Below are 21,137 nucleotides of genomic sequence, written 5' to 3'. Positions count from 1 at the left end.
AACAGAGTGTACTGAAGACACTCATCTACAAAAGTCTGCTTCAGGAGGACACAGTTATTGGAAGCAAAATGCACTACTTGGCCTATTTGCCTGTGTGTAATCCATGCGACCAACAAGATACAACAAAATGTAAATTTAGCACAGAATGCTATAGGCTAACTTTACATCCTTTCCTACTAGAATGGTTGAGGTCGCATATTAATCACGCTGTACCAATACTCACAGTGCGGTCCCGACCAGGACCACACGCCGCACTGCCAAATTTCACACCAATTCATGAATAAAATAATATCTTCATACATGTGGACAAGTGGGCTGTAAGTGTGGTCTTCATGATAAAATGTTGCCATTTGTACGAAATAAGGAGAATATAGTTATAACGGTTCAATTTTTGTACAGGGAATAAAAACATAATAGACGCATGACAATTTTAAGCATTATGCGTACAGCCTATAAAAAAAACTTTAAAAACTTCTAATAACGCATTTACGCATTTATTTTGTTGCTAGCTGGCAGCATACGTTTGTTCCCCGTGCGTTGGGTTCATTACGAGTGTCTCTGACCGATAGTGGGAATTATTAATTCCTCGTTAATAAGGTCCCCTCTATTAAGCAAACTACGTTAGCTTGTAGGCTATTATATTCCAGAATCTTTTCAATGTACGAGTATGGAATTCCACCAGCGCAGTTCCATGTTTAATGTAATGAAAACCATAAATGGACACTTTAATGTACATAAATAAACGAAAGACTTCAAATAACGTTATGCCCAAAGAGAATTGTTCATATTAGATATAGACAACTTGGCAAATGCAAGCATTTAAAGGTGTGGCTGGCTCGCTGACGAGCTTACTTAACCAAGTCAGCCCGCTACTCTATCTTTAATAGAGTTAGTTAACTTATAGCCGGCTGGCAGCAAGAAACAGGAATAATGTATCAAGCGAGCTACGTCCACACACTAACAAATCTATTGTATATGCATCTAATAAAGGTAGCCAAGTTCAAAACGACAGAGAAACGTATGATGTCCAAAATGTCCCATTTGACTAGCTAGATGGCTACGCACAACAAAGGCTATGAAGTTACCTAGCTAGGGAGTCCCAACTTTTAACCAGGTAAGGGAGAGAAGTTACCAAGCTACGCTTGCAAATTTCGAAGTTTGCTCACCTCAAATCATTAGACACAAACAAATCCACACAGTTAGCTGTAGCAGCTAACGGTATCTACCTACTTACAAGCAAGCTAACGCGTTACATAAATTGATAGTTAGCTTGCTCTATAGCTTTACTAGTGTTGCTAACAAAAGTTAGCGGTCTAGCTAGTCTGGACAATCCAGTCGATCGTGCTCTACTATAGCTGGGTAGATAGTGGAGCAGCAACACGCCCTGCTAAACTAAATGAATGGTTAACCTACGAGCTAGCACTAGCTAACACGAACAAGCAATGTGTTGCTAACATGGGTCTATCGCATCGGATGTACGGAGTATACAATAGTTAGCCTGGCAGGCTGGTGGGGTAAATAACTGTGTGCGAAACACAGTCGTTTGATAACGACCGATGTTTGTGTCAAGAACGGTATCTAACTTAAACGGCCAACTATTTAGTCGGCGATTTAGCTAGGCCAAAACTGAATTGACAGAACTCTTTGGACTGAGATCGAACACATTATGAATTGCTTCAGTATACTTACCTTGATCGGCCTCACAGATTTGTTTCTCATCCCCGGGCCGGTTCTCTTCTAAGACGTTAAATAGTAGCGTCCACGTTTTTCAGATCACTTGTTTTTTTCGTTGTTTAAATCTTGAAAAGCTGTCTATTATTTAGCATTAAAAAGCCCTGCCGATAAAGTAGGTATAAATTCTTACAACAACAATGTCGCTAGATACTGCTTAAGTCCGCCCACCTGAGAGAACATAACGTCTCTCATTGGCTAACGAGTTAAAAGGTGGGTTTGACTGCCACTGGAATACAGCAATGGCGTTCTAACATAGGTTGGATTCCCATTTTCGGATTGGGCCTTTTGGTGGGTATTAGACTGATCAACAGTAAATTGAACGATAGGACAGTTTTACAGACAGGCGGATTGTAGGGGCATGAAACTAGATAGTGTGCCAGAGTCAGCGCTGTAGGAGTGTTCATAACAACATATGGCAAATTGCCTCCGTGAAGTAAAGACGCAATCATAAATTCAAAGAAACCTCAACAGTGGTGTGCTACATTGGATCGCAGCTGAAACGGCGATACACAGCACACGAAAAACATGTTTACACTGGGTGGAAAGCAAAGATGTCTGTCACCTGCAGCTGCAACTCGTGAAGATGACGCGTTTTTGGTGCTGCTGAGTCACCTGAAATTCAGACAAATGACTTTACCTGTAAAATAGAGGCAATACAAAAAGGACCACCAGACAACTTCGACAGTGCTGTTCCATCTGAAATTAGATGATTTCAAATAATCCTGTTGTTTCTGCTTACTTACTGCTAATATGGATTAAGTATTTTAGAACAGCAGTCATTTAAGAACATAAAACGTATAAAAGGTCAATGCTGGGTATGTGGTAATCTGTTAATTAAGTGTTCTCATGAGTTGGTATCCTCAAAGTCACATTCAGCAAACAGACAAAGATTCTGTAATAAGAATAATGAATAATTAAATCCGCACAAACAAAGGTCTGGCAACAGAGAAATGTGCAATTTATATCTGCATAAAACAAACCTGTTGATTGAACTGAAAATCATTTATCATTTCAACTTGTCAATTTGAATTCCAAGATAAAAAATCCCCATGTTTTTCCGATTCTTCTAAACTTGCAGAACCATAGTTGAGGCAAATGTTTATGTTATGTTTATTCTATCAATTCATGTGTAAAACGAAAACATTCCACAATAAGAAAGAAACTATAATTGTCTGAGAATTGTCATTAAAATAATATTCAGCCAGGTAATTAGATATGGTCTCAACTTCAACACTTAAAAACAGTAACAAAAGTTTTTTAAAAATCACACACCCATGTTTCTAATGTGTACACCAAGGTCAGTTGATAAGGCTGTATACAGTAAAGTCAGTCAGTCTCTTTGGTCCAATATAAACAATTTATTTTTTAAAACAGTTTAAAAAGGACTGGTGGTACTACTAAACCATCAGAAAGACCATGACCATGAGTTCTTCAGAGCATTAAAATACAGAATGATGAAAACCATTTTTTTATTAATAACAAATTGGCTAGCTTATCTGCCTTAGAAACTTTGTAAACCTGAAAATTCACCCTAAACTGCCAGTGTTGAGATCAGCAAGGCAAATAAAAACAACAAATCTAATAAAATGATCTCTTTCAGAGGGGTCACCATAATATAGTATATATAAATAAAACTCCCTTTGCCAGTCTCCCATTGGCTGGTGGAAAGGTCAGCAGCCTGGCTGTATCCAGTGAAATTGAAGATGGAGTGAATCAGCGCCGCCTCCTGTCAGGGCTTCTACTGCGTCTCCGCCCACCCCTGTTAAACAACAGAAAGTGTTATCTTTCCAAAATAAATTTATCAACTGATAAAAGTCTATGGATTTAATCCCATTAACAAGCACTAGAAGTAAATGAGATAATGCGGATGTATTATTAATGAGAGCTCAACCAGCAGGTACAGCAAACCTTCTTTTGCTTTTGGGTGGTCCTCTTACAAAGCCCCAGTCCACACTGATTGGTTGGCCCATGAGGTCCTGGCCATTCAGTCCTTCCATGGCAGCCTGGGCCTCTTTATACGTCTCATACTCCACAAGAGCATATCCCTGCAGAAGGGAGTATACATTTCTATCCAACGGCACAAAATAAAATGGCCATCAACAAAGACCGGTGTAATTTCTTTGCTGAAAAATATCCTATACAGCATAGCTGATAAGTAAACAAACCCACCAACAAATTCAACAAGAAGGAATAAACACACATTTTGCCAAGTTAATATATATAAGCATGAAACATCATGGATAGCTCAGTCTGTAAAAAGGCACTTGGATCTTGACATAAGTTCATTCATCCAGTAAAACTGAAGTGTATTTGGCATTACACTGCCACCTTCTGTCTAAATTAAGACATTAACACTGTTTTTCCTTAACTTTTGTAACTTAATACATTTTTCCATTTGAAACCTGTAAAGCAATCTTCCCGTGTGAAAACATTTGTTACCAATTCAATACTCCTAATATTCTCTCTTGAATAACACCAAGATGAGTAGTACAGAAAAGCATTCTCTGAAACTCTGATGCTCAGACATGCCACACACTTGTGAAGCAGCACAACTCCCTCACATCAGAACAGTTGAATTCATATCCGACTGCACACTTTAAATCAGTGTGGGGATGTCGGAATTGTTCCATACCTTCAGATAGCCTGTCCTCCGGTCCAGGTTTAGGTGTAGGTTTTTGATCTCCCCAAACTCTGCAAACTTGTCATGGATGTCCTCCTCAGTGGCCTCTTCCTGTACCCCAGTAACAAACAGAATCCAGCCCTCCACCGCTAGAGGGAGGTAGAGGTATGCTAAACTTAAAGAACTGGGGCTAGCCAAAATGCTGAATCAACACAAGATCCTGCCTGAGAATTTTTGTGGCAACTACAATGCAGCATTAAGAAATTTCTCTAGCCCCAAAATTATTAATCGGTTTAGCCGACATGCCTCACCAGGGTAACGATATGCATTCTAACACCCATTCCTTCTCCTTGGTTTTTAGGCTGAGCTCAAGTATGTAATAATGGTACACCACCCTGCATGGTTTCCAGCCTAGAAAAGCAAAGGGGTACTTTACAATCTAGCCACAACTATTTTGAACAGAGCCAGCTCTAACACCAACCCTTTTCAAGTAAGGATGGACATCTCTGAACGAAAACTTAGAGCAATCTATGCAAGTCTGGCAATATTAGTTAGGATTTTAAAAATGTGCACAGAAAGGTAACGCATGCAGAAATCAATTAGCCTACTCAGAAGATATGAACAAGGTACACTGCTGCAATTAGATCCAGGGGAGGCTCGACAGCCCAGTTTATTTGCATCTGCGCCATTCTGAGCTTTGCATGTTTAAGTACTTTTCTGGCATTTAACAGATGCTTTGATCAAGAGTGAATTACAATGCAAAGATGCAAGCACAAAGATTATGGATCTAAGTGCAGTAATGGCCTAGATGGGGTTAATATAATCCCAAGAGAGACACCAAGTACAAAAAGTACAGGAAAAAAAAGGGGGGGGAGTGACACCTAATTATTTGTTAGTAATAGGTAACACTTGTAGTGCCAAAGGCGGCCAATATCCCAGCTATAATGGCTACCATGGGACGCTCACTACTGAGGGGCTATAACAGATACCAAATCCGACTGGCAAGTGCAGGCTGTGAAATGGAGGTGTCTGGACAGTGCATACAGTCTAATGATCTAGTTCTGTGATCTTAAGTGTGTTCTTGCACTTACATCTCTGTGGGCCTGGCTCATCACCATCCTGTTCCACCGTGTCATAATCCTCTCTAGCTCTAGACCTTGCTCCTTCGTCTACAAGAAACAACAGAAATGTTAGATACTGTATGCCACCACATGCCTCTTACTCAAACACATCTATGAATCTGATTTGATAAGTGCTTCAAAACAAATGCCCGTCAATACAGACTTTATAACTGTCATGCTAACAGTGAACAGTTAAAAATATATGTATTCAGTGACTGTGCCATGACTGGGGGGGGGGGGGCAGTGCGGTCTGCCCTAAGGGCTGAGGCTGCTCCCAAAGGTTGCAGGTTTTTCTAGCACAGGAACACTAGCTTAATCGCTAAGCAAAGAAGTACTGCACCGTAACAAGGGCCAAACAAGACATAAAGACTCACCTGATCCAAAACCTCGTCCCTTCCTTTTTTTGGCTTTTTCTTTTAACTTATGGATGCTCTCTGAAAATGCGATCACAAGAGTGGTGAAAATCCAAAACTAAAGCTAAAAGGAAAAAACACATTTCTTGAGGAACGTGGTTATCCATTAAATAAAAGTATTTAAATCTGTACATAATATTAGCACACTGAGCAGAGACTGAACAAGGGCTGCAGGTAACACTCTCAGGTAGAGCACTACCGTTATACCAATAAGCAAACACGAATTTATTCAGTGAACATCAAGGTGTATAAACTTAGTTATTATTGTTATAACTAAAGTAAATTACTTCTATAGATCTTTACTATCATAAATGTACCAATTGCCTTGCAAGCTTTTATCAGTTCTATAGCCAGGTCAGTGCCTGCCTACGGTAGTCCTCCCCACATTAAATCTATGACTGTCCCAATCATGACAGACCGAACGCAGACTGTCTGCGTTCAGATTGCCCCAAACAACTGTTAATAAATCCCGAGGTCCCTATGCCACTTTTCATCCCCGTTGCTTAATTTCCAGCGTCAGCTGTAAGCATGGGAGATGTGTTCTGAACCAGTTAAGTCTAGCAGAGTTAGTTACCAAGTTCATGTGTTATACAGATGGGAGGTTATTAGTCGGCTCGCTAAATTAGCTCAGTTGCTGACTAACTCTAATCTTTATGGCGAGCAAACCAGTCTGTTGACGGGGTTATCGTAGCAATGTTAAGACAACCACAAAGCCTGTTCATAACGACAAACCGACAACACTCATTTTAGTTGGTGGGTTGGCTTTAATAGTGACGATTAACTTCAAAATGTTAGCGCGCTAGCCAGCTAAAAGGGCCCGTTATTAATCATCATGCGTTACGGTGTCCAAATAAGAGAGGAAATCTCGTATCACAAGTTCAGCAAGAGGCGAAAAGCACAGGATTTCAGTACACCTCAAATATTACCATCACCATCCTCATCCATAGGAAAATCCTCGCCTCCCGCTTCATGCAGATCCAGCACGTCCGCCATATTGACAGTTTTGGCCGTCTATGGTCTTGGCACACAAGTCAGTTCGAGAGTGTGTGCACTGACTTCTGGGATATCGAGGGTCTTTTCTGGTTGAGAAGACAATCATTTCTAAATCGAATGATTTTCAGTATCGTTTCAGTGGCTATCTGCCTGTACAATTAATTTCAGAATGTTTTGTGTTGTTTTTTGAATGAAATACGAGGCGGTATAGACATATCTTTAAAATGAAACAAAAGTAGGCATTAGGTGTAGGCCTACTTTTTAGGATTTTTTTTCACCCGTTTCTCGTCTTTTTCATTACTGGTCGGTAGGCTACATTAGAGTGATGTCACTGGAAGGGAACAGCAGGGAACCGTGACAGTGGTCACCTTCTTTCAGATAATTATAGGGATCTGTGTATGAATATCCTCCTTACTTGTTACATTTTATTATTATTTTTTTATTTATTTATTTGCGGGTCACCCACATTTCAGACATTCCATTGTAAGGTAGTGTCTAGTTATTTCAGGATGATGTCATGATGAAAATATACAGAGAAGCATGGAAATGAAGTTATGAAGTTTAAGAATGCTGTCCTTAAGCCTCATAACTTCATATGCAGTCATTTTATGCGGCCAGGTGACCTCTTTTAGAATATGGTGGTGGTGATGTGTGCATGTGCATGTGCATGCATGTGCTTGGGTGGGGGTGGGGGGATAGGGGACATTGAGCTGTTGAGGAATGGTGTTTTCATAATTTTGGTGTGCTGTCAGATTGCGGAAAATCACAAAGGGACATACTATTTTTGTTTTTTAATTCTATTAAATTAAAAACAGAATCAGTGCTCCGTGTGTGAAAGGGTGTTTTAATGAGACTGTGTGGCCTCTTACTGTCAAAATGATCAAAGGTCGAGTCAAGTAAGATACATTTGAAATAAAAGATTTAGGTTTATAGGACAGCAGTATACCACACGTTGATATTGCATTAAATCGTATAAGAATGATTTCCATTTCAAAAGTATGAATTCATTGTAATTGGCCAACCTTAGATATTTGGAGGCTGTTTGTTAAAATAAATTAATCCAATGTAATGCAATGTCATTTCTTTTTTTCTATTTTTAATGTCTGTTAGTACATAATTTATAATTCATATTGACAGTCACAAGACTGTCAAAGCATAGTGCATTATTCTTTGCTAATGCATATACAAGAACCTGATTTAGATTTAGATCATTCATAGAAACATTCCTGAAAAAAATTAATTCCTGATTTATATTTAGTTCTGCCTCTTAAGCAGATTTTATTTAACTCTACTCATTACAATGGATGCTCCAAAGTCCTCATCAAACTTTAAAATTGAATTTGAATATTTAATTTAATTAATGTAAAAAATCACCCAAATGAAACATGCAAATATTAGACTTGTTTTAAACAATCAGACTCTTAAATTAACACCATCATTATGATAAAATCTTTGTGGAGAGCCAAGATGACAGAAACTGGGACTGCATTAAACAGAAAATCTACACTAAAGATGTACAATATTCTGTATAAATCTATGTGCTACTATCTGTTGCTTTAATATAAAATAATTATATGTGTCTTTTGAAGAGTTACTGATTCTGTCTTAGCACATAATCTTTATAGGATACAGCTGTAAGACATTTATAGGATATAGCTGAATAAAAGTCAAGAGAAAAATCAAATAATTTTCTATATTCCTATGGTAGAAAGTTTCTGGAATAGGTAACATGCTAAACACATATTCATTAACTGTCTTTTTTAACATGTAACATTAACATTGTCTGCACTGAGTGTGAAATGACTGCAGTCAGCCATTTAATATCGTCCATTGGAATCCCACTGCTTGCTTTGTGTTTGTATGGTCAGCACTCCACAGAACAATCTTAGACTTTGGGGAAATCATTTGGACTTTGCTAACCAAGTTAGTGGTCATGGTGTTTGCACGTGTCAACAAAATCTGATTAGCGGCCTTCATCACCCAATGACAGGGCGCCTTGCCATCAGCAATGACAAATCATCTTCGTGTCTTCAGGAACCCCCTTTCTTCAAGAAATTATAAGAACCTTTCTTCTCCCAAGAGGAGATCTCATGAAGAGTGAGAAGGACAGCAGAGAAGGTAAGACCCCACTGATTCACCCCTTGATTCTTATCTGTCTTATTGAATGAGGTAGTTTTTGTTTTTAGACTGAAAAAAAAAACAGATCCAATTCTGGTATGATTAAAAGATGCAGTTTTGAGAAGTGTTTATCTGCACTGTGTTAGAGTACATAATTTGTGGAATTGAAAGTGGCGAGAACTGATATTACAGGCATGTGCTGATTTTAACACAAATTTTATGTTACTGTATGTGCAATTAGTGTGAATGATTGCTCTATTGAGCCAGTATAATAGAATCCTCAGCAGCAGAATTTTCACTGCTCTCAGACACTATAAGAGATAACTGCAACGAATAATGAATTGAAAACAGTGTGTTTCCATCCTAAACTATCTGATCTGTTATTTCTAATGAATCTATTGGGTGCACATGGGGAAATGAGATGTATGTACTGTATGTAAGAGAATGCCCTGCCACCTGTTGAGAAAACCATTAAGCTGGAACAAAAGAAGGTCAAACTGTCATTGATATAAAAGTATCAGACAGCTTTAAGCTTCCCAAGTTGACCAATTATATTGTGCTAAGCATGTTTTTTTCATTTTCAGGTGTCTTGTAGAAACAGCTATCATGAAGTTTTCTCTGGTCGCTGCCCTTGTGGTGATTTTGGCCCTGGCACATGGCAAGAGTGGATTCCGTAATACATAAATATGACAGTAACATGGCAATCTTATTATTTACATCATTTATTAATCGCTGCACAACCAATATTTTGCCAAAATATTATATGAATGCATTAATCCAAATAATGCCATTGATTTTTGAAGGTTATATGAGAAACCAGAAATGACCCGTTCTGCAAAAGGAAATGTTTGCCCACTATCTGGTAGGACTGATGTAGTGTGCTTCTCTGCCTTGAAGGATGTGAATCTGTGTCTCTGGTGAAACGGGATGCTCACATGGAGGTTGACACTCTAATAAAGTACGTCCAGGACTTATCCTCTCTAGTGACCAAGACCACCCAGGGGCTTGTAGAGAGAGCAAAGACTCACGAGCTGACTGGCAAGGCCAAGTAAGTCTCTAACACCGAATCCATGTGTGGTTCTTTCTCTTGCTGTCATATTGTCATTACTTCTAACACTTTTCTCTCCAAGGCTCTACTGTAACCTGGCATAATGCACATATGTGGCGATGTCACACTCTCTTAATGTTTCTGGAAACCTATTGCATTTTATTGTGTTTAGAATTATGGGGTTTTATCTGATATTTTTGTATCAATTAGTTATTAACCTGGGAATGCTGATTGCCTTTTTCTGCCATCGTTAAAATGTTAAAGCAAGAACTTTCAACACACACACACACACACACACCTAAACATGCACAAACATACACACACACACACACACACACACATATTGTAGAGAATATGGACGGAACACATTGAGCCCCCCTCTGCTCTCTCACAGTGCCTATATTGAGGATGGGAGGACCCAGCTGCAGCCTCTGGTTCAGCAGATCCAGAAGGAGCTGAAGCCTCTAGCTGCCTCCATTAAAGAGCAGCTCAAGCCCCTGACTGAGCCATTGCAGGCCCAGCTCAAGCCATTTAGTGACAGTATTCAGCCCGAGCTTGAGCGCATTTGGAAGACCTTGTTGGATGCAACCAAGGCCTTTACTAACTAAATCCAACAGTGCCATAATCCAGCAGGACCACCCCTCACATTCTGATTTCCAACTATTTAAAAAATAACCTGGCTTTTGTCTTATAATATATTTTTTCATGAATAAAGGAATGTTGACACACTTGTCACACAGAACAATAAACTTGACACACAGAACAATAAAAATAAACTTTATTTGTTGAGTGTAATCAAAAGACACAACAGCTATAACTTCTGAAGAACACATTAAAAAGTGTAGGTACTTCACATGTTTAAAAAAAAAAAACAACTGAGAGTACCAGAAGCAAGATAGATTTAAATAACAAGTCATTTGTTGACCAATGAATGAGGGGGAATGAAAATGACAGGGGGATAAAAATTAGACTAAAACACATATTTATTTAAAAAATAGTTTAATAAATTTATCAAAGTCAGAAAATAAATATATTGGTAATCTACTCAAACAATCATTTTCAAAATTGACATATCCATTCTCCATACATTTTCTTAACTTAATAGCCTTTGATTCCTTACAAAGTACATAATAATAATAATAATAATAATAATAATAATAATAATAATAATAATAAACAAGAAATTCACTTTTTGTGATGTGGTGTACTGCTCTCATTACACTGACTAACATTCATTAGTAGAATAGATTTTGAGACCTTTTTAATGACCAAGCCCCTGAGTAAATCTCAAAATTCCTGATTAGTTATGCACCAAATTGTAATCTCAGGTCCTCAAAGGTCTTTGTGCCCACAAACAATTAAAAAAAACAAAAGGTGACTAAGCCTTTTCTGCCCAAGCACTTAAACTTTGGAGTCCCTTTATAGGGAAGATGCAAGCTTGAAAAACAACATCAAAATCAACTTATAAGTCCCATAAAAACTTCAATAAATCATTTAAAATTTGGTTTAACATAGAACTTATCTCTACATTATTGTTTAATTCATGGCTGTTTTAACCAATTAAATGAACTGCTGTCCTAATTTGTGTAAGCAATTTAGAAACCGATTTCATAGTTATACTTCATTGGTGCAGCAGAGGGCAATAGAGGTTGATGAATTACTTTAGCTAGTGATGTTAAGTACTACTCTTTTATATGCCTACAACAGACCTTCGGGAGTTCTTTAATATATTATTCTGCTTGCTTTTCAAATAATACCAGTGATATTGTTTTTGAGAAATTGTCACACAGCTGTGAGGTAGACTATGACTTGTTGTCAGTTTTGACACCTAGAACAACAAAATCACTAGTCTTCCACACAGCAGTGGACCCAAATCAAAGAAGAGAGGAAACAATAGCATGTAGCCGTGATAAAAATACTTATTCTATCATTTATCTTAGAGACAAATTAAACCAATCAATGCTGTTCTCACTAACATAAGCTTATTTCTGATTATCTCAAGAAAACATGATAATTCATGTCTTTGTTCAGATAAATGTGGAAAGCTATATAAAAGCAGTCAGGCTATGGAAAGCACTGAATGTTGGTTTTGCTGGAACCCTTCTTATTTTATAATGAACTACCCTTGCACCCCCACAATCATTAACCCTGAATGGAGTAATCAGTGAAGGAAAAAATGTCATAATATCAGCTGGACCACAGAATGTTCCATTTTCAAGGAATTTAAGAATGGTCCCAGCTGCTTGGCCTAGCTCAAGCCTTGGCCTTTCTGTTGCCAGGTAACAAACAGCCTATGCTTAGAATGGCCTCCTTGATTTAATTTTTTTGTGTTCTGTTCCTCCTAGGAGGAACATAGATGGTTGTCATTGAGCCCCTGTCAGAGCTATGTACTTATGTACCAAAACAGCCCATAAACCCCCCAGCTGAAGGCTGTGGAGTCCTGAAGAGATACTGGAGATGCTGTACAGCCAGGATTGCATGACCTTGTCTTTCCCCATTTTAAATGGAAAAATACCAATAATGCAAAATCCTGTAATGCCTGGAGCCCACGCTCAACTCCCACACATAGAAAACACATTGAAAAGGAAAGGCCATATAAGAGCACTGATTATTTCTTGGGTAGATTTGAGTTGGTTTTCAAGAACAATTACGAATACAGGAGCTGCACCACTTAAGTTGGAGAGATACAAAGATGGACCCTTCCAAATATTTCAATAACCAATCACTCTTGAGCGCATGGGAACTTGGACAAATTAAGTTTCATGACCAAGTTGAGAAAACAAGGGTATGGAATAAAAACAATCCAATTCAAAGCAATGTTGCTTATGTTGTAACAAATGAATTGCAGTTCAAGTGTCATTAATACGGTCATACAATAGACAATTTTTGATCAGTGAACAGCTACAATAATAATGCTGAAATACCATGCAAGGATGGATGTAAGAATATAATAAATAATAGAAAGAAAGACTAGACTTGATACAAAGTTTTCAGGGTTATAGTCATATACTGAAACACTTCCGCAATTACAGAACTTACAGTCATGATAGGATTATGTACAATTTCCCTGTGTGCACACTGTACCTTCAACCTAACATTTCATTCATTTTTAATCAGTTCTTTACTTTTAACCAGAAATGTTCTTTAGTCATTAATATTAGACTTATATTTTTTGGAGATTATTGCTTAGAAATGCAAACATTTATATATATATATATATATATATTTATATATATTTATTTATTTTTATTTTTTTAAGTAAATGAACTCTTCTGGGCTCCTTAAAGAGTAACTCAGTGGAGTACCTGTGGTCCCTTTTGGTTTATTTGTAAAACACCTTTTTCGTATTTGAGGTCTTTTGTGTTTGCTGAGACGCAGTATGCAATTTTCCGGAACAGTGGACCTCTGAAGACAAGGACATAGCAACATTGAAAGGCCTTTGTTAAATATAAACACACACTTAAAAATATGCCAGACTGATCATGCCAATGGGGTTTTGAATAAATTGCCATTGGTGAGGCTAAACCTGAAGAATTGCCATCATTTTGATAGAATTGCCATCATTTTGATAGACAATATCAAATATAGTACATAAATGAATATGGTATTGAAGATTTCAGATTTTTGTTTTAAAACTATAAATCCTTATTTCTCGATAAGGGTGATAGCGTAATATACTTTTGAAATGGCTTTAAAATTAACCAGTTAAATGTTCGCAATAAATTAATAATTCATCCACATGCCCTTATTAAATATGGCCGCATTCATGCACAAGACAATGCAGCTTTGTATACAGATGCCATAAGTTCAGTTCATAAGTTCAATATATTGCCCCACATTGGAGCAATATATTGGCTCAATTTAACCTTAACCGAGCCAATTGTGTCTTAAGAAGAAATGGACAACCCAACTGCGACCTTCCAAGGTCCTGTATTGTAGTACTTCTGCTCTGATGTATGACAGACCACCCAACCATGGCCCTTTGTGACCCTGGTGTAGGTGTAACTAACCCATAATCAGCCCAAGGCTTGTTATCAGTCTGTCACAGATAAGTAGAAGGACGATTTGACATACATGGCCAGCTGCTCACATCAAGAGCAACTGATAACCCACAGTGTTCATAGTATGCATCACGAGCAGTCACTGCACTGAGCAGCACAGATGTGCAGGTGGACAGAACAGAAAGCTTAAGAGCCCCTTTAAGACATCTGTTAGTTTACAACTCTGTGTGTGTGGGTGTGTGTGTGTGTGTGTGTGTGTGTGTTCATGTTTTTGTCTGCTTCAAATTGAAATCAGCTACTGTTTCGTATCCCCATATACGAGTTATTTTTTCATAGAAGTTGAGAAATAATGAATATGCTTTCCCCTGATATGTTTTTGACCCTCAGTTGCATTTGCATGAACTGCGGATGCAATTGTGAGGAGTAAACATGTAAGGAGAAAACACTTTTACTATATACCAACTTGTATGAAGACAGAAGGCTTATATAGGTGTAAACAGTAGAACATTAAACTGGGCTGGTGGTGACAGGCACTTGTTTGGGATACAAGGACTTCCGCAAAAAATTGAACAAAGCTGCTATATAATATTTTGTTCTAAGAAATATTAGTTATATACAGTATAGGCCTACCTTACCCAGGTTACGTTAAATTGAAACATAATCCAGGTTAAATACTAAAAAGTCATGAAATGTTTTAGGAAACAGGTTGTAGGTTCGCACAAGTCTTTCCAGTTTCTTTCTTGACTACTTTTTCCTCTGATTGTGAGAAATTGAAGTAGTTATACCTCCCACGGTGTGCTCTGAATATCTCATTTTGAAAAATGATTTTAATTTCCTGTTTCCCAATGCTCGTAAAAAAAGGAATATTCTTTCAGAATGCATTCTGAAGTAGGCAATTTGATTGCCCTTCTATTAATATGATTATAGGTTAGGGTTTTTGTCCTTCATTTCATACATGCCAGTTTTCATACAATCAGTGCAGTGCTGTTTGTGAAAAGATTTATTATTAATACAGGTAAAGGACAAATGACCTTCCCTGGTGATTCTCACTGGCATATTTATTTTTATATATTTCTCAAAGTAAGCCTTACGTAAGTCTCAACCAGTTTTTCAGGCACCACAGATATACTCAGCCCTTCCATTACAGCAATCAGGTGGATTTTAAATGTCTTTGGCCTAGAATGAGAGGGAACTCTTGGATCAACTTGGGGGCACATTGATTTTTTCCCCATTTCTTTAAACAACAAGCTTACAAAATATAAAAATTAACTCAGCAGATATAGATTCAGCATCCTAAAATATAACAGAAGTGTCATAAAATATCTGCCAGCTATAAGTAAAAAATATGTTTATTCTTCATGTGAGACAGACTACCAAGAATGGTGGCATACTGTATGTTTCTCAGTAAGGATCAAGGAAGGATTCCAGACTGAGGATAAATATTTTGGCCACTCTACCTCATTAACCTTTCCAAATCATATTCAATATGCATTTCTAGATTGATATTTATTCTAGCTGTTTCTCAAACACAATTTGAGGAACACTCTTGAGTAAGCAGGTTTTCATTCCAGCCAAAATATCCGTTAATTAGGTTTTATGAGCTAAAACCCATCATATTTATCTGTGTGTTTCTTATTTGATAGATACGTGTAGACAAAATGGCTGTTGAAACTATATTTTGGTAAACAAAAAATAAAAATACAAACATTTATTCAAAATTCCTCTTGAAAAATATTGCAGCCATAATAAAGGTTCATTTGTTTTTCATTTACTTTATCAAGGCCCTTTGAAATGAGAACTAATTGCTCCCTGCCAATGAAGTTCAGTACCTTTCTGTTTCTATTTTGTTTGGGGGGCTCAAATGAATAGAAATGGCTTAAAGAAAAACCTTTTGTTGTATCATTCTGTTAGAACAGATATAATTCCAGCCAGCTAAATCTGTAATGAGGAACTATTAGGCAATTTTTTCAGCAATGTCAAATCCAAATCAGTGTTTAATTGACAACTCAGTCAACCTTAGTTAATTGAGTTCTCAGCATGAAGAAAAAAAAAACAAGTGGGGGCCAATGTTCAAGGACCCCTGTTTTACAGCCCTCTAATGTATGCTTGCTATTATTGGGTTTAGTAAAACATGGATTATCATAATAATAAGGATGACCAAAATATTGTAATATGATTCTCCATATGATCCTTGTCAACCCTTTACATGAAGATTTTGGAAAAATTGTTGCATTTTGGCCTCCCAAAACAGGTACTGTATTGAGTGCACTTTACATAATAGTTAATACATTTTATATACATATCTATCTAAAAACACAACGTCATCATGACGAAATGACACAGTCATTCTCCTACAATGGCTCTGTTTCCTATGTAATTACAGTAGTGCTAATTGCACTCACCTTGTAAAATTTGGAAAGCCCTTCCTTTCGTTAGGGCTCGTTACATTCTGTTACATATCTTGTGCCCAGTGTCCATTTTTCAAAAGGTACACGGTTAATTTGTCTATGACAAGGACATAAAGCAAGATCTGTTGAATAAGGTTGCTACAAGTTCCTTACATAATTATATTGTAGGATTTGCAATTACTGTCATGTGTTTTTTCATGAAGAATATAGCTGTCAATAAACAATACAATACAATTATCAACAAAACCCTTGGACTTGTAAATATATTGTTTTAAGGATTAATTGATGCATTTATAATATATATACAAGCCAAAATATATGGTACATTCTTGGTACATTTCTTGCTGTATATAAAGCCAAATAAGCTATGAAGGAATATGTTTCGGAGCTATATTTTAACATAAACACAAATCACCAGTGCATGAATCATAGTACTGATCACAACATTTGTGAACACTTTTTCTCACACTGATATACATACTGTAAAGCAAATGCAAGCATCCTGGCATTGTGAATTTATACACTTCTCCCCCCCCCCCACCCACACTTTCTAGGGGCAATGAATTTGCTCCAGTCCCCTTTGTTGGGCTGACTGGAAAAACAGAAACAAATACCATTCTTATTGTATAACCAAAGACTCTATTCAATGTAACCAGCCAACCTTTAATATTGTACGGTTGACTCAATACAGCCTGCTCAGTAGTCGTTTCCTACACGGATCGTCCTTTCAGGATTAAACCTACTTTGTGTCTGTTTTCATTTCAAGATGAAACCTACTTTGTTTCCTACTATGTTGAGTTAATAATGCAATATTACCACATCGTGTTTATCATGTTAATATTACCCTTTCTTCCTAAGCTGTGAATTACACCACAACTGCGTGGTCCGGGGGATATCTGCATCTAAGCCTAGTTATGTCCTCTTTTGGATGTGTTTACAAGTGAATGTATCAGTGAAATGTGTGATGTGTTGGTGCTAGCCGCTGGAAATCATTGTAGGCTGGGACATTCACGTTCCCCGCATTGCATTTGCTGAAATATCATGGGTTGTTTTTTTATTATTTTGTAGCAGGCAATACTTGGTGCCATGATTTTTCATCAGACACACCAGATGGTAGCAAGGAAATGCATGCAACCTATCAGATTACACTACACAATAATATAGTGCCCAGGATGAATAAGTGACACGTGGAAATGTAACTGCTTATGAATAAATGAGTTATAACACATTTACATTTTGCAATCACAATGACACTTTCTACAAATTACACAAACCTGCACTTTAGATTTAGTACACACAGTTAGTAAAATATGAAACACTTACCGTATTTAAATCGGTCAATTGGGCTTGCGCAGCAAAAAAAGGGTCATTGTGATAGAAATAAAAGCAAATGGCAAATCACTTGACTCTCAATTGCACTTGAAAATAAAAAAGGGGAAATAAAAAGGAAAGTATCATTAACGCAAGCCTCAAGATGCCGTAAAGGAAGAGGGGGGAAGGGGAGAGGACGAGGTTCGGGTTGTTGGGGGGACCCGCGGTCTCTGTTCTCTGTTCCCAGCAGTCGCCTGATGCAAAGAACGGGCAAAACCCTGCCTGGCTATGGCCTCTTTGGCACCAGGGCACTGGCTGTCTGTGTGCCGAGCTGGTGACAGATTGATAGGCTTGACAGGCATAGCTTATGGTTTTACTCAAACCTAACAGAGAACTCCCCCCACCACTCTCTCACACACACACACACACATACACACACACAGACGCACCGTGCACACAGGTGCAATTCAAGGAAATGGTGTAAAAATGACGTCACTGGGTATATCAGAACCCTTCAGAATAAAAGTCCTGCCTTACACATCCAGTAGGGTATCCGTTCCCCACCCCTTTCTTGCACTCTTTCTCAGTCTCTCTCTTATTCACCTAGGGCATATACAGCCAAACACAAATGAGAACACACTTGCTGCAAAAATTCCAGCAAACATACCATACTGTATAAACACATACTCTCTCTCTCTCTCTCTCTCTCTCTCACACACACACACACACACAAACACATACCCAAGCAGCTAACTTTTAGGTGTTGCAAAAGTCTCTGTGCTATAATTCCATGTGTGCAGAATGTGAAACTAAGATGCAAAACAATATAGAACTTAGCATTGATTATTAAAAAAGGAATTCTAGATTCCTTGTTTATATACACAAACATAGCCACAAATGTATGTCCACCATATTCCAATGCAAAACAGGACATTTCTTTTTCCTTTAACTGATTTTCAAACCTTTCTGTTTCATTCCATAATTGTCTAATTATCCTTTCACCCTGATTCCAGAAATTACAGTATAATCAAGGAAAGTAGAGGCAGACAGAAGCTAATGCAGATGCTTTGCCTCAGCAACAATGGAGTGCTGGCCTTGGTGATGGTTGCTAGGCAATGGAAGAAATCCAGTGGCCTCCTTGGAAACTAGAGGCCCTTGAAAGGGTTTAAAAGAACAAAAAACACACATACAAAAAAAGACATAGATGTATAAAGAATAAGAGATATGGAGTGATTCTTTTGGCCCTTACAAAGGTATCCACATGCTCATGCTGAACATTTTGGTTACAAAAGGGGTGGGGGGTCTGTATTAATCTATGAAACAAGGTTGTGACTGCTGGATTTTGATAATTAATAAATAATGGGTGGGTTAACTCACATTTCTTACACTTAAAAAGTAAAAGTAATGGATAGCCTACTGATCAGAAAGATATGCTTCTCACATGTGGCAAGATTGGGAACATTGTCCTTGAGCCTGGTTCAAACTGTGCACTAAGTTGTACATTACAGATGTTGTGCTAGAAATACAGCCTTAAAGAACCAGCACAAGAGTGAAATGAAAAGGTTTTAGATTCTCAAAGGCTGCCCATTTCTCTCATAACATTGTGAGTGTGGATATTTCGTATGAAACTGCAATATGGCATCAGTTTTCATTTTCCTGCTTGTTCATTTCACTTCCACACAGCTCTAAAGAACAACAACATCCTCACACGTCTTTGCTCCCTTTAAAACTCTGTATGAAGTCTGATCCCAGATGATATGGGGGAAGCTTGGTGAGGCCAGACTGACACCAGTCTTGCTGAGTTTTGGAAATGTCAAAGTGGAAGTGGGTCTGAAATGTGTGCAGAGGGTTTTGATACAGTGAGTGCCCAGAGAAGGCAGGGATGTGTAGGGTTATATTGGGGGTTTGAGGGAGAAGATACTCACTGTGAGTCTGTAGGTAATCAGAGCACTAATTTAGTAAGGAAAATGGCAAGCATTGTTGAGCTGAATGGTCTGTTCTCGTCATTATGTTATTTTATGTTATGTTATGTTATGTTATGTTATGTTATGTTATGTTATGTTATGTTCTGTGCCCTAGCACCTTGCAATGCTATCATATTATTGCTGGTGAGATCTGTATTTATTATATGAGGTATTTAATATGAAATGTTTAAATATTGTGCACTAATACCTCTCTGTGTCATAATCCAACCTTTGATTAAAAGGTACAGTTTCATGCTCTTTTCTTGAAAAATGAATGAATGAATATGAATTTACATTCCAAACTGTTCTTAATGCAAATGTCAATTTAATGCTTGCATTCTTGAATCTGATGCTCCTTTGTCTTATCTGCTGACAGACATTACCATTCACAACATCAAAATTGCGCCAACAAAAGTGCCTAAAAAGGTACAACGTTTGTCACTGGGGTGGTACCCTATAGGTGCACAAAATTCTACCCCTTGCCAGGGGTTTAATTAGCACCTTTTTTTGCTTGTGAAGAACATTATTGTACCTTTCAGGGTATATTTGGGGAATTTGTTCCTTACAGAACAAAAATGTACATCCACTGTAACTTTATTTCTTAGACTTGTAAGAATTTATTTTCATATTAAAAAGAGACATCGGAAGAGATATGTTTCAATCCAGAAACATATTAAGGCAAACACATTGAAGCATACCAATGTAAGCTTCTGTAATTGATCAATAGCAGTTGTTCAATTACTGAGCCAATGCTTGTGCCCTGAAAACACAAATACATATGCATTACACTCAAAATAAAGATGTTCATTTGTATAGTCCTTTTTACCTCTGTATGGTTTAATCTGGCTTCCGGAATTTAAATTCTAAAATATTTTGTTGCAAATTTTGTTTCTAATTTAAGAATTGAATGAGGGGGGAATTATAATGGTTTACATATACATGATCACACTGCTCCTGTTTGACTGAATCTGAATTTGAAATGAACTGGCAAAGCTTGAACTGCTTTGTCAAGTCACCAGAGTTGAATGGGATGGAGATATGGAGGGAAAACAGCACAGACCCACTGTGAAAAGCCCTCTTAAAAGAAAGACACTGTTCTTTTGTGTAGCTGGAAGAGGCAGGTGCATAATACAAGTCATTGTAAGACTGAAAGGTCTTGCTGTGTTGGGAGGACCATCTTAAAATAAAATAAAAAGATTTTTAGAGGCTAGTGTTTCCTGAAAAGAAAATGGAAAATGGAAGAAACTCTTTGCAATCATTGCAAGAGCACCCCCCCACACACACACACACACACACACACACACACTCCAATACGTAATGCATGGTGAACATTGGGGGCATAGAAGAGGGGGCTGCAGGCAAGGAGGTTATTAGTTGACCTGACCATCATCATTTGAATGGTATTT

At 37.7% G+C, this 21,137-nt stretch overlaps 3 protein-coding genes across 8 annotated transcripts in view; 1 reads left to right on the top strand and 2 right to left on the bottom strand.

Annotated features, from left to right (window-relative positions):
• Window positions 1-2,926, bottom strand: part of otud7b (OTU deubiquitinase 7B) — a 37,168-nt gene extending 34,242 nt beyond the window's left edge. Inside the window, exon 1 of one of the 4 annotated variants that reach the window (XM_064351083.1) lies at window positions 2,297-2,926. The gene's annotated coding sequence lies outside the window, so the exon portion shown is untranslated. Of the gene's footprint in view, window positions 1-1,166; window positions 1,667-1,689; window positions 2,252-2,296 lie in introns of those variants that run through there. The other 3 variants (XM_064351093.1, XM_064351066.1, XM_064351074.1) reach the window with 3 other exon arrangements.
• Window positions 2,927-3,072: 146 nt separating this feature from the next.
• rbm8a (RNA binding motif protein 8A) lies at window positions 3,073-6,974 on the bottom strand. 2 transcript variants are annotated; one of them, XM_064351105.1, is made up of 6 exons: window positions 6,815-6,974; window positions 5,850-5,909; window positions 5,446-5,523; window positions 4,367-4,503; window positions 3,643-3,779; window positions 3,073-3,493 (listed from the first exon to the last, which is right to left on the bottom strand). In XM_064351105.1, the coding sequence occupies exons 1-6, from the start codon at window positions 6,879-6,881 to the stop codon at window positions 3,448-3,450; spliced, it is 525 nt and encodes a 174-aa protein (XP_064207175.1). In that variant the 5' UTR covers window positions 6,882-6,974; the 3' UTR covers window positions 3,073-3,447. The 2 variants fall into 2 exon arrangements, with proteins under 2 accessions (XP_064207175.1, XP_064207184.1); XM_064351114.1 differs by having other exon boundaries at window positions 6,821-6,960.
• A 1,920-nt stretch (window positions 6,975-8,894) lies between these two features.
• LOC135263261 (type-4 ice-structuring protein LS-12-like) lies at window positions 8,895-10,775 on the top strand. Of its 2 annotated transcripts, none has more exons than XM_064351045.1 (4): window positions 8,895-8,999; window positions 9,584-9,672; window positions 9,897-10,047; window positions 10,442-10,775. In XM_064351045.1, exons 2-4 carry the CDS (start codon window positions 9,606-9,608, stop codon window positions 10,653-10,655), a joined length of 432 nt encoding a protein of 143 aa, XP_064207115.1. In that variant the 5' UTR covers window positions 8,895-8,999; window positions 9,584-9,605; the 3' UTR covers window positions 10,656-10,775. The 2 variants fall into 2 exon arrangements, with proteins under 2 accessions (XP_064207115.1, XP_064207125.1); XM_064351055.1 differs by having other exon boundaries at window positions 8,905-8,999; window positions 9,584-9,657.
• Window positions 10,776-21,137: the final 10,362 nt, after the last annotated feature.

The sequence above is a fragment of the Anguilla rostrata genome, chromosome 1, assembly GCF_018555375.3.
Source record: "Anguilla rostrata isolate EN2019 chromosome 1, ASM1855537v3, whole genome shotgun sequence".
In the NCBI taxonomy this organism is placed as follows: Eukaryota; Metazoa; Chordata; class Actinopteri; order Anguilliformes; family Anguillidae; genus Anguilla; species Anguilla rostrata.
The sequence above is the reverse complement of the archived record's forward strand: the minus strand, read 5'-3'. Positions and strand labels throughout refer to the sequence as shown.

Excerpts from the sequence above, each read along its gene's own strand:
- rbm8a (XM_064351105.1), bottom strand. The coding sequence starts at position 6,881 with ATGGCGGACGTGCTGGATCTGCATGAAGCGGGAGGCGAGGATTTTCCT. Across the intron at positions 5,910-6,814 it reads TATGGATGAGGATGGTGATG|AGAGCATCCATAAGTTAAAA; the intron begins GTAATATTTGAG and ends TCGCATTTTCAG. Across the intron at positions 4,504-5,445 it reads TGAGCCAGGCCCACAGAGAT|CGGTGGAGGGCTGGATTCTG; the intron begins GTAAGTGCAAGA and ends ACCTCCCTCTAG.
- LOC135263261 (XM_064351045.1), top strand. The coding sequence starts at position 9,606 with ATGAAGTTTTCTCTGGTCGCTGCCCTTGTGGTGATTTTGGCCCTGGCA. Across the intron at positions 9,673-9,896 it reads ACATGGCAAGAGTGGATTCC|GATGTGAATCTGTGTCTCTG; the intron begins GTAATACATAAA and ends TCTGCCTTGAAG. Across the intron at positions 10,048-10,441 it reads GAGCTGACTGGCAAGGCCAA|TGCCTATATTGAGGATGGGA; the intron begins GTAAGTCTCTAA and ends GCTCTCTCACAG.